We start from the raw sequence: 13,741 nt of genomic DNA on the forward strand, positions 1-13,741 counted from the left end.
ATGCAGACCCAAGATTATCACTGCCTCTGCTGCAAACTGCAAAGCTGCTACATTTCTTATATCTGTTCTACTTATATGATACAAAAGATGGATTTTTTATCTGCTAGGCCAGTGATTTCCAACCAGTGCCTCTCCAGCTGTTAACAACTCACAATCTTCTGGCTGCTTGAACATTCTGGGAGATGTAGTACAACAAGAGCTGCAGTTGGTCAAGCCTTGCTTATGAAACAACATAGGGGAAAATGTGAGTTTTTCCCCAGACTGTAGAAATGTAAGGCAAGAAAGCCCTAGCTGGGTTTATAACCATAGCATGGTCACCGAGTCATGTTTAAAGAGGTGCATTTGACATGAAGCATCTGTGCTCCTCATCTGCTGGCACTGCTCTAAATGCAACACTGTCTCCCAAGTTAATGTTTATCTATTAATGGAACAGAATAAAGCAACTTTTACAAACACTATTTATTAACACACAATTATGTATGATATAAAACAGCTTGAGAAAATCCCTTTTACTTTCGCAAATCATAGCCTTATACTTTTTTTCTTTTATAAAACCCCCTCCCATCTGCCTGCGTTGCACAAATAAAGCCAAATTTTTTGCATTAATGCTCCAGTCAATCAGGTCTTTGCATCACCCTCAAGGCCTGCATGATGGCTGCACTGTGGTGTTTATACAAATGGCCTGTAGATGTCACTGTGTTCAGACATACTGTGTATACTTCCTGGTAGCTTAAAAGTGAAAGTAAGTGTTGCTTCCTGTTGTGTAATGCCTGCATGAGCCTGCTAATAAAGCACTGTTATACTCTACTCATCCTCGGCTACCCAAAACATAACAAATGGCGACAAGGATGGCTCTTCTACCTCTGCAGCAGCCTGCGCCTTTTCTTCCAAACCCTGGTGAGCCTACCATACCTTTTACTGCTTGGATCCGTATGTTTGAAAATTACATTATTGCTGCTGACCAAGGGGAGATTTCTGCTGCTAGAAAGCTTTACTTATTCACTGCCTGGGAGCAGAGGGACAGCGTATATTCTATACATTACCATTAGCTGATGATACTTATGAAACTGCTCTTACTGCTTTAAAGAACTTTTTCGTGCCAAGAGTAAATGTGGTTGCTGAAAGTTATAAATTCCACCAACATCGACAGCGTAATGGCAAATCCACAGAACAATTTGTAGCAGCTTTGAGAGAGCTGGTTGTTACCTGTGAGTTTGGAAATCTAACAGATGAAATGCTAAGAGACCAAATACTGGTAAAAACAAACTCAGCCCGCATTAGAGAGAGAGACTGCTCCTAGAGCAGGATTTAACCCTTGCAAAGGTTATTACAGTCGCTAGCCAAATTGAAACAGCAGTGGCAGAGGCTAAAACTCTCAGTCAGGGAACTGCTGGGAATGTACAGGTTGTGAATTCAACACTGTGGCCTAATAATGCACAGTCACAGGCAAAATACAGTGCTAAGGAAAGGGATTCACTGCAAAACAGGGCAGCAAATACAAATAAAAAATACTGCTTTCGCTGTGGTTCAACACAACACACTGCAAATTATACTACATGTCCTGCAAAATCTATACGGTGCCGCAAATGCATAAAAGTAGGACATTTTGCTAAGATCTGCTAAAGATGTTCATGAAGTCACTACTACAAATGTCACAGTATTAAGTGTGGATAAAGCTGGTACATTTATTCCAGACAAGTTTATATGCACTGTCAGTGTCAGTACTGCTTCTGCTGACAAGGGACATACCATTAACCTGATGCTTGATACAGGTTCAGCTGTTTCTTTACTACCAAAGGATATTTTCTTGAAATACTTTGCAAAAGATCTGCTTGTTGCACCTGCCCTGAAACTGGTCAGTTACTTAAAGGATCCAATCCCTGTGCTTGGTTGCTTGCCAGTGACTGTACAATTTGAATCAAATACTGCAAAATGTGACTTTTACATTGTGAATAAGGGTATTGCTATACTTGGAAGGGATCTCTTTGCTGCATTAAACCTACAATTAGTTGATGGTCTCATTACTACAGAACCAGTGCCTGCCACACAGCCAGTGTCTAAAATTTCAAAGCAACACTTCACTGGATTGTGCAAAGAACTTTGTACACAAAGTTAAGTTGAGACCAGATGTAAAACCAGTACGCCAGAAATTGAGGCGATTGCCCTACTCTATAAGGGAGACTGTCTCACAGGAACTAAAGAAACTGGTAGAGCAAGATGTGATTGAAAAATCAGAATCCTCTTAATGGGTTTCACCAATTGTTGTAACAATGAAGAAAACTGGAGGTATTTGATTGTGTGTTGATCTCCGTAAACCTAATAAAGCAGTTGTTATGGATAATCATTTCTTGCCACACATAGAGGAAATATTTTCAGAACTCCGAGGAGCAAAATTCTTTTCTACTCTGGATCTTCAGAGTGCTTATCATCAAGTATTACTGCATGAGGAAAGAAGAGACCTCACTGCATTTATCACCCATGATGGTTTGTTTCGGTTCAAGCGTGTACCTTATGGACTGGCTTCAGCACCGATTTGTTTTCAAAGACTGATGTCTTCTATACTCCATAGCATACCTGGTGCAGAATGCTACTTGGTTTATATAATTGTCTACGCTCCAACTATGGATCTTCATGACAAGTACTTAGAAAAGGTTCTGAAATGCATTGATTCTGCAGGACTGAAACTGAACCTTTCCAAATGCCACTTCAGGCAAACTCAGCTGTCATTTCTGGGTCATATAATCTCATAAAATGGATTACTGACTGACCCTGACCATGTCAACGCTGTTACACAAGCACCTCCTCCATCTGATTTCCAGACCTTACAAGCTTTCTTAGGTCTTACTTCGTGGTATTCTAAGTTTATTCCCCACTATGCTTCAGTTGTTGAGCCACTTAGAGCACTACTACATGGAACTTTAAGTCTGGTGTGGTCAGAGTCTGCTTAACATAGCTTTGAATTAGTGAAACAGCTAATTGTCAACAGTCCAGCTCTAGCTTTATTTGATCCTGCACTACCCACTATGGTTACTACAGATGCTTCAGACTATGGCGTTGGTGCAGTTCTCACACAGATCCATGCTGATCATACAGAGAAAACTGTTGCATTTGCATCCAGAACTCTTACAGAGACAGAGCGTAAGTATTCCATTGTTGAAAAAGAAGCTCTAGCATGTGTTTGGGCAACAGAAAAATGGAGAACCTACCTATGGGGTAGAGAATTTATCTAATGCACTGATCATAGCCCTTTTACTACACTGCTTACAACAAAGGGACTAGGAAGAGCTGGAATGCGTATAGCTAGATGGTCAGCAAGGCTACTGAATTTCAACTACAAAATGTGATACAAACCAGGTTTGAAAAATGTTACTGCCGATTGTTTGTCACCTTTACCTGCAGCTTTTGATACACTGGATGTGGACATAGAAGTTGTAGCATTCACTGATTTACTATCATCTACAGTTACAGTTGCTGATTTTAAGCAAGCTTGCCTCACATGTCCAATTCAAGTAAAACTACGGGACATCTTACAAAGCAAATGGCCAAATGCTGAGAAGAAACTCAGTCCTGATCTTCAACCTTACTACAGGATTAGACACGAACTGTCCTTAGTAGATGGCTATGTTGTCCATGGAGCTCATCGTTTACTGGTACCAGAGACCTTGTGAGAAAAGCTCATACAACTTGCACATGAGAATCATCAAGGAATTGTACGTACAAAACTAAGACTACGAGAACTATACTGGTGGCCAGCAATGGAAGCTGATGTGGTAACTGCCATTCATTCTTGTGTTACTTGTCAGAAGCATGACAAAACAGTTATCACACATACACCACCACTTCAGCCAGTACCATTCCCTGATTCAGCATGGGAAAAACTTGCTATAGATATTGTCGGTCCTTTTGCAGATTCTCCTATAGACTGTAGCTTTGCTATAACCTTTATAGACTATTACAGTAAATGGTCTGAAATTGCATTTGTTTCTCATATAATATCAGCTACAGTAATAACATTTCTGTCTACAGTCTTCAGCAGAGAGGGTAATCCAAGGATCAGACAAAGGACCACAGTTTGTCTCATATGAGTTTGAATCCTTTCTGAGAGAGAGGAATATTGTGCATAGGAAATCTTCAGTGTATTACCAATAAGCAAATGGAGAAATCGAGAGATTCAACAGTAGTCTGAAAGAAGCACTACAGACAGCAAATCTTACTGGGAAATCTTGGAAAGTATTTACAACAGAGTTCCTACATAACTACAGAGCAACGTGCCATGCAACAACCCAATCATCTCCTGCTGAATTATTACATGGCAAACAGATGCACACTAAGTTACATGTTGCAGACATCAAACTTCCACAAAATACTGTGCCTACAAAATCATCTACTGCTTACATTGTGAAAAGTCAATAAGCCAAATGCAAGGCTTATACTTAGTGATGGGCGAATTTATTCTCCAGGCGCGAATTCGTAGCGAATTTGCGCGTTTCGCCGCCAGCGAATAAATTCGCGAAACGCCCGCGAAAATTCGCGGCAAAAATTTGCCGGCGTCAAAAAAGTTTTTTCGAAAAAAGGACGCCTGCGCCAAAAACGGGCGCCGGCATCAAAAACGAGACGCCGGCGCCGTTTCGCGAATGTCGCGCGAAATTCGCTAATTTTTCGGCGAAACGGCACAAATTCGCCCATCACTACTTATACTAACAGAAAACGTGGTGCAAGAGAAGTTCACTTTTAGCCTGGATCTTTAGTCAGAATTAAGAAACCAGGAATACTGAAACAAGGACAATCTAAATTTACTACACCACTTGAAGTGAGACGCCAGCGAGGACCATACACATATGAACTGTCTGATGGACACATATAGAATGCAAGTCGTCTTTCTCCTGTTAGATATGACTTTGGAGAAGCTCCATTTGATTAAGGACATTTTCCTACTCCTGACGTCAACTACACTAGGCCTGAAGAAAGTGAACCTATAAGGCGTACTGAGAGAATCAGAAAACTACCTGCATGGACCCAGGACTATGTGATGTGAATAATGTATATTATTACTTTAAGATGCATTGTTGTTGTTTATTACATTTGCCCAAATGCTTTCTTACTATAGGGGGAATATGTGGTGTTTATACAAATGGCCTGTAGATGTCACTGTGTTCAGACATACTGTACATACTTCCTGGTAGAAAAAGTGAAAGTAAGAGTTGCTTTTATGTTGTGTTATGCCTGCATAAGCCTGCTGATAAAGCACTGTTATACTCAACTCATCCTCGGCTACCCAAAACATAACAAGCACTTTTAGTAACCGGCCCAAAGCGATATCACGAAAGGGTTGAGGAAGGCGAAAATCTATAAATGGAGGAGCCAGAAGTGTTAGGTCGCAGTTGGGAGAGCAGAAGGAACCGCTCAACCCAAACCCACCTGTGACACAAAGACTGCAGCCAAACCGAACACGTCTGACCCGCAGTTCCCATGTGTTTTGGGTTGGCCCGAACATCACTAAATATAGAGTGTTGACAAGGGCAGTGTTTGACAAGGGCGGGCACAGGACAGGAGGCAAGGGATTCAGATCTTCTAAAAATACCTTGAAGGGGAATGTTTGTAAAGTCACACAAACATACAAAAGAGTAGAGGACAAAACATAATGTTCTGGGTAAATCCCAGAGCAAATAAGACTACTCTGTCAGTTTCATATGCAGCCCCAGCTAACGGCAAAACTATAGCTCTGTGCATAGATTGAGTCTGGTACATAGATACTTCCTTTGAATTATGGGAGGTGTACTTCACAAACACCTCAAGAAAAGACAGTAGACACCCCCTTGAATTAAGCTAACGGTATGTATAGATAGATGATGGATAGATAGATGATAGATAGGATAGATAGATAGATATAATAGTACAAACTATGACAATCCTAGAAGCTATATTGTGGTTTGCAGTCAGAACAATGGATAAAACCAATTATTTATACATCCAGTGACAATTAGAAAAAAATTAATAATGGCAGGACGTTGGCACATAGAGTTCTACACTAAAACTATGGTTGCCACCTCTTCTATTTTGATCTTTCTTCTCCATTAATAACTTTCTATTATGAACTCTCCATTAATAATTATAAACCCATCTACCGTATGCATGAACACTTGCATGAATTTTTACATTATGTGAAGTGCTATTTATCCCTAGAGATTAGTTGGTCAAAGAAGTTCAATATCCTCAACTAGTCAACCAATGTGTAGTTGCAGCTCAACAAAATACATACAGTCCTGTAAACCTCCCCCACTCTCAACCCTACGTCTCTATACCCATATGTTTAATTTCAAACAGGGACTTGAACACTTTTATTTCTGTCTACAGTTTGTTTACTGGTATCCCATCACTGGCCCTGCGGTTGTTGAGATCTTCAGATCCTGGCATCTTCTGCCTGTTGAAGTTTCCAAAAACTGATGGTTTTACTTATCAAGGACATGTGCAAGCATATACTTGAGATTGCATGAAGAGCTGGGCAGCCATTAGAATGAGGGGTTTCAGAGGCTCACCCGCTCTGCTTGTGAATGTATCATGCTGATCTGCTCCTTGGACCTTCTCTTGCTGTTTTTCACATGAGGAGGAGGTTACGGCTCCCTCTTCTGAACTTTCACATAAACTTTCTAACATCTCATCCTCAAATCCAGAGCTCCTTCCTTTGGTTGGTCAGCCATCGAAGAGAAAGAGATGGTAAAAACCAATCAGGAAATTCTGTATTAGACCGTAACGTTGCAAGCTCATATAAGCACAGCAATGGCAGCACTGAAAGTCTTAACCCATGGATGAAGCACAGGCAGCTATACATTCACAAGGCAGAGCCGTGAAGCCAAAGCAACCACATAGAAACAGAGATTTTGGAGTGACGCTGAAAATCCAGGATCCTTTTAGAAAATCAGTTCACAAACCTGTGTTTCTTGAAGTCAACTCCTTAATTTCATTGCTCAGCTCTTCTACTGCTACATCTGTCAACACAAACAGACACAAGCATTACTGCATAATGATGACTTCTGGGAACCTCATCTTTTAAGGGGACATTTATTTAACCCAGGGACTGGCTATATTTAGTGTCTAGAGTCAATAACAATCAAGTAATGTAAATGTTGTTGTATGAAAGTTATGCACTTTCCGTTGTTGACCTTTTAGTCTGGCATTCAGACTCCAATCTGGTTGCTAGAGGTACTATTCTTAGGAAGTGTTTTAAAGTCCAAACTGGTGGGAAATAAAAGAAGGCAACTCTTTCTGGTTCCTCCCTGTACGCTAGCAATCAAAAACCAGTCAATATGCCGCTTTGCAAATGACCAAGAACAGTTGCATACAGTGCATACCAAAATAAGTAAGCCACAAAAAAGTTACTACAAACCAACATGATAAGATTCTATTTTCTTATTCGCATATCTGTCTTAAAACAAAAATGACAAATACTGATTTATTTAGAGTAATTTTACCCTGATAGCCTGTGTGATCAACCCCTCCCCATTTGCTTCAGTTTGTAACAGCCCAAACAGCAACAGCTAAAGTTATTATGAGGGAAATAGTTTCCATTGGTGGCCAACAAAGACACGGAATAAATCTATGATAACAAAATGGCTTTATCAAATGGTTTGACAGATCTACTTTGCAAGACCACTATAAATTGAGCATACCCGAGAAAATTATATACTCAGCATAATCATAAATCCAGTTCCATGTGTGCAATTATTGACACAAAGAAAGTAGTTGTCCTCAGTTTGATTTTACTTGGTTCAATTTAAAAAGACCCAATAGCTACTAATAGTACATCATATGCCACTTATAGGTTATTGGTACAGTATCTAGGAGTGTGTCCAGAGCATACCAAGATCATGTCTGGAAACTATTACTCCTTTATGAACTTAAGGAAGTAAAAATTTGCCTGAAACATTCCAACTGCAAACCACAATGTTATTAATATGGAACTGTTAATGCTTTGTTGTTTGTCTTGGAATGTAAAACCCTTAAGTTAATCCTTTGCAAATAACCTTCATTATATAGTTAATTCGGAGCATTTGGAGCAGGAGCCCACATGGTGAAGGTAAAGTAGGGACTCTGATACTGAATTTACATTTGTGTTCAGAATAATAGCAGTGTGTTTAAAAAGTGAATAAAGCTCAAAATCCTTATAATAGCTTTTATTTCCATACACACAAATGCATTGGGAACTAGGGATGCATCGAATCAACTATTTTGGATTCAGCCGAATAACGAACCGAATCGGAATCCTAATTTGCATATGCAAATTATGGGTGGGAAGGAGAAAACAGTTTTTACTTGATTTGTGACAAAAAGTCACGCGATGTCCCTCCCCACCCCTAATTTGCATATACAAATTAGGATTTGGATTCGGTTTGGCCTGGCAGAAGGATTCGGCTGAATCCGAATCCTGCTGAAAAAGGCAGAATCTTGGCCGAATCCCGAACCAAATCCTGGATTCGGTGTATCCCTATTGGGAACACTGCACATTCCAAATCAAAACATGTATTTAAATTTATTACATTTTAGTTATTCCTTTACAGAAAGTGAAGAAAAGGGAATATTAGGATGTTTCTAAAAATAATAGTGTCTGCATTTTTTTTTACAACCGCGACCATTCTTTGTATAAACTGAAAAATGCTGGAGTACACCAACTTCTGGCACCTGTAACATACCACAATTCTTCTGCATTTATTTATTTTTCCTGACAAACACCAACTTAATCCACAAATTTTCTATTGGATTAAGGCCACTCCATAATGTCAATCTTGTTGGTCTGGAACCAGGATGTTGCTGATTTACTGGTGTGTTTTGGGTTGTTGTTTTGTTTACACTCCCATTTCAAGGGCATTTCCCATTCGGCATAAGGCAACATGACCTCCAAATATTTTGATGTAGTGAAACTGATCCATGATTCCTGGTATGAGATAAATAGGCCCAACACCACAGTAGAGAAACATCTCCATATCATGATGCTTGTGTCACCGGCTTCACTGGCTTCACTCTGTACTGTGGCTTGAATTCAGTTTTGGAATCATATGACAAACTGTCTGTGGACCCTAGACCCAAAAAGAAAAATCTTGCTTTCATCAGTCCACAGAATGTTGCATCATTTCTCTTTAGGCCAGTCAATGTGTTCTTTGGCAAATTGTAAGCTCTTCAGCATGTCCTTATTTTAACAATGGGATCTTGCGGGGGCTTCTTGTAGATAGCTTGGCTTCACATAGGTGTCCTCTACTTGTAAGAGTACTCACAGGTAATTTTAGACCTTCTTTGATCTTCCTGGAGTCTTTGCCATTTTGGCTATTCTTCTATTCATTCGAATGGTAGTTTTCCATTTTCTTCCATGTCTTTGAGGTTTTAGTTGCCGTTTTAAAGAGTTTTATCTAAGCAGCCTATTATTTTCTGCACTTCTTTATATATTTTCTCCTCTCCAATCAACTTTTTAATTAAAGTGCGCTGTTTTTATGAATAATGTCTTGAACGACCCATTTGACTCAGATTTTCAGAGAGAAATGCACTATAACCAGCAGCACAACATTTGCTGCCTTCCTTCCTTAAATAAGGGCCAGAATTGACAGCTGTTTTATCACAGAATGAATGAGCTAATTGAACTCCACACTGCTATTATTTGGAACAAGCTATCATTATTTTGAACACTGCGATTATTTTGAACAAGCCTCAATAAATGATTCAATTACACTGAATAAGCAGAATGTATGTTATTACTGTTGGGTCTGTGGGTTTTCTATTACTCTACTACACCTACTATTATTTGCAAAGTAGAAATACAATTTCTTCCAAAAACAGTGATTGATCAGGTTAGTGATGTTGAAATGCTATTATTCTGAACACAACTGTATCTGCCTGTAGTGAAGAGAGTTTCCTTTGGGTGCTCTAAGGCAAGCTTAGCCTTAAGGTCACCATACACGGGCCTGATAAAAGCTGCCGACAGACTGACGAAAGTTGGGCAGATGTCGATTAGGCAGGGTTAAAAATCTCGTTGGATCATGGGCACATCTGTTCGTAGATGCGGCCCCGTGATCAGACCGCCCGTATTGGCAGCCTTATGATCTGATCTTTGGATCCTAGGGCCCATGATCGTATAAACCCGATATTGCCCACCTCAATGTGGGCATATCGTTTGGCAATGTCGCTTTGTATGGCCACCTTCAGAGCACTTGTAACCAGTGTGTCCTTACTATCAGTCATCTGCTTGGTGGATCCCCAACCAAACTATGAGAGGGTCATACATTTGCTTTGAGGATGGGAATAAAAACTGTAACCAGGAATTCAGGTGATGGAAGCCTACACTGGAATTCTGTATGGCCTCACTATGCGAATAAGGTCATAGTAATTCCCTCTGCAGCTAAAAGTATTTGTCATAAAGACTTTGTAGTAGGGATATCCATGCTAGGTTCTCCAGCAGTGGAAAGTCTCCCTACAAAACAACTAAACACCCACAACAAAAGCAAAAGCGATTTTTTTACATATGCCATCATTCTTACCATCTGTTCCTTTCAGGTAAAGACGCTTATTCAGCTCCTCTGCTTTATTCTTCATAAAATACAAAACAAAAATACATGCATTTAATATTAATTCTAAATCATCAAGTCTTTACATTCAGAGAAAAGCCTAATAAACCTATATAATATGTAATGCCCAGCCATTCCCATAACCAAAAACATCTTGATGGGGGTTCTAGGAGATGTTCCTTAGAAGCTGGAGGGCTACAGGTATCTATATCACTGCTATATAGTTGACATTTTATATAAAGCATGCGTTTTGAACAAATATAAGTGCCATTGCTAAAAAAATTCTAAAACAATTCTAAAAGCTCTAAACACTTTTCCTGATAGACAGACAGAAGTGAGCCCTAGAGGAGGATGTAGATCCAGGTCACTTTCTGCAAGCTGCATCTACACATGCAATCCCAACCTTACTTGCACCATAGCCCCCAATTATGTTAATTAAAAAATAACTATATATACAGTAAATCACAAACGGAAAAGAATGAATTTGCAAGAAGAAAAGTGTTTACCTTGTCATCACAAGAGCACCCCAGTTCTTCATTCACGGTGGAAGGAGACGTTACTATAGGCAGTGGTTTGGAAACTTCATCAGGAATTGCAGGTTTATAAGAAGCCACTCGTAAGAGATGGTTCAGACTTCCATGGGTTCCATTATTGGAAGCAGGCTTTAATCCAAGAACATCTGGACAGAGATAATGAGAGAAGTACGTCACATGTTTTAGATTAAGTGGAAAAATGAAAGATGTAACCTCGCTTTCTGTTAAGCTTAGCTTCTCAATAACAGCCCAGAGAACACTGAAAATGTGCACTGCCACCGACACTTAGGGGCACATTTACTTCGCTCGAGCAAAGGAATAGAATAAAAAATACGAATTGGTTACTTCGACCTTCGACTACGACTTCGAATCGAACGTTTCTAACTAAAAATCGTTCGAATATTCGACCATTCGATAGTCGAAGTACTGTCTCTTTAAAAAAAACTTCGACCACCTACTTCGCCACCTAAAACCTACTGAGCATCAATGTTAGCCTATGGGGAAGGTCCCCATAGGCTTTCCTAGCTTTTTTTGATCGAATGCAAAATCGTTCGATCGATGGATTAAAATCCTTCAAATTGTTCGATTCGAAGGATTTAATCGTTCGAGCGAACGATTTTTCCTACGATCGTTCGAACGAATAGCGGTAAATCCTTTGACTTCGATATTCGAAGTCGAAGGATTTTACTTTGACGGTCGAATATCCAGGGTTAACCCTCGATATTTGACCCTAACTAAATGTGCCCCTGAAAATATGGTCCAACAATTTCCAAGGTGGGGAGCTCTTGTGGCCAACTCTATGACTAGCCTATGAATAAGTGCCCCACAGGGCACAAAATGCATTAGGAAATCATCACGTAGTTATATAACTACTGCTTTTATTTTGCTTTTGAGAGGCTCACACAATTTTTTCACTTGACAATTGTGAAAACCTGGATCATAACTGTTTTAGTGCTGCTGAAGTTCTGGGACAGTACAACAAGTTAATACAAAATGCATTATATAATATTTCAGGCTCAAACATAGGGTTCCCTGTTTAGCAAAACAATCCACAATTACCAGTGCCACTATTCACCAGTTTGGAATTGCCAATTCCCAACTATAGATAAAGTTAACCTACATCTTGGAAATGTTATTGTATTTTACAAATAAACAGAGGTCAGAAGGCTGATACTTACCACACATGACGTTGTAAAGCTCAATATTTTCAAATGGAGGCACTTTTGTCTTGTATTTAAAAGAAGGGCCATGTCCTAGAAACACAGTCTGAAAAGGCACACAGATAGGAGCAGCATTAAAGGTAGATCATACACATCTACATTAACGTATGCATCGACTACAATCGGCCCACTTAGCAGTCCATGCCCTGAATAATACACTTCATTATATTATTTCAAAAATAACCAATGAACATTGGATTTATATAGAGCAACTAATTTATCCAGTGAAATTTTAAACACTTAATTGTAGACAATTAACTAATTATTAACTATTGATTATTAATTATTCATTATTAATTATAAACAATGTACTTGGTAAATTCATTTATACATACATTTCTCTATCGTGTCAATAGAGTTATCAAAGTGGCTCTCTAGCTATTACTGCAATACAACTACCCCCATTCCTTGACAACCAATGGTCATGGCTATAAAATCAGTGATCAACAATTTCTGTTCTTTCCAACCTTTCCATCCAATCCCAAGCCTCCTTGAAAATGGTTCTGTACCTGCATACTGGTTATCTTGTTGTCATAGCCATGGTCTCCCTGGAAAGCACATTTTCCTTGCCTCTTGTAGACATCCATTGGCTTCCTGTTTAGGAAAAGGGTAATTGGGTGACTGAATTTATTAAGTTATTTAATTGTATCTGGTAAGAAGAGATAAGGGTGGCACCAATGCTACCTGCACTATGGCATATGTTATGAAAGAGAAATTTTAAATATTTATCTGCATCGTTCTCAGATAACCCCCAATAAAACGTTTAACTTCCCCAGGATTTAGGGAGCGTAGGCGTTAAAAGGCATGTTAAACGATACCCAAGAAAAATTGCCAAAAGATGCACGTCAACGCACTACAATGCCCAATGGCAACGTAGCTAGTCAACAGTGTATGAAAGATTAAAACGAATAAATAATTCTAAGTTTTTAACTAATTCGGCATTATTTCTGCCTATGGCCATGCAGGTGAGTTATAGCACTGTAATTGGTAATGGACTTACCTTGCAACATGCCATTTCCGGTCCACCAACAGATGGATATCCTCTATCCTCCTGTTAAATGCATAATGCAGTCTCTTGGGAAGGTGCTGCTTCAGGTAAGGCTTAAAATGTTGATCTGGTTTTTTACACTAGAAAGAGGGATACATAGAGAATTATTTTAGAGATCTGCCATATATAAAGTATTAAAAATCAGGTTAGATCAGTAGGGGAGGATGTCTGGGGGGAGTGAAGACCTAATGGCCAATTAAGGGGAATATTTATTAGTGTTCTAGATGTCTCAAACTTTAGCAAGGTGACATTCAGGGTTGTGGAGTCTGTACATAAATCATTCAACTCTGAAAGTGTATTAAAGTAATTAGGCATAAAATAAAATGTTCTGTTGCGCTGCACTGGTAATATTGGCATGTTTTCTTGCTAAAGTCTAATATAATTTATGTAAAC

The 13,741-nt window shown here is 39.3% G+C and overlaps 1 protein-coding gene across 3 annotated transcripts in view; it reads right to left on the reverse strand.

Annotated features, from left to right (window-relative positions):
• Positions 1 to 13,741, reverse strand: part of enpp2.S (ectonucleotide pyrophosphatase/phosphodiesterase 2 S homeolog) — a 76,614-nt gene that overhangs the window by 16,952 nt on the left and 45,921 nt on the right. Inside the window, exons 15-21 of one of the 3 annotated variants that reach the window (XM_041567079.1) lie at positions 13,301 to 13,428; positions 12,810 to 12,894; positions 12,259 to 12,346; positions 11,054 to 11,226; positions 10,521 to 10,569; positions 6,930 to 6,986; positions 6,537 to 6,680 (exon numbers count right to left, since the gene is read on the reverse strand). In XM_041567079.1, coding sequence (XP_041423013.1) covers positions 6,537 to 6,680; positions 6,930 to 6,986; positions 10,521 to 10,569; positions 11,054 to 11,226; positions 12,259 to 12,346; positions 12,810 to 12,894; positions 13,301 to 13,428 — 724 coding nt within the window. 3 annotated transcript variants of the gene reach the window in all.

This window comes from Xenopus laevis, chromosome 6S (genome assembly GCF_017654675.1).
Source record: "Xenopus laevis strain J_2021 chromosome 6S, Xenopus_laevis_v10.1, whole genome shotgun sequence".
NCBI lineage: Eukaryota > Metazoa > Chordata > Amphibia > Anura > Pipidae > Xenopus > Xenopus laevis.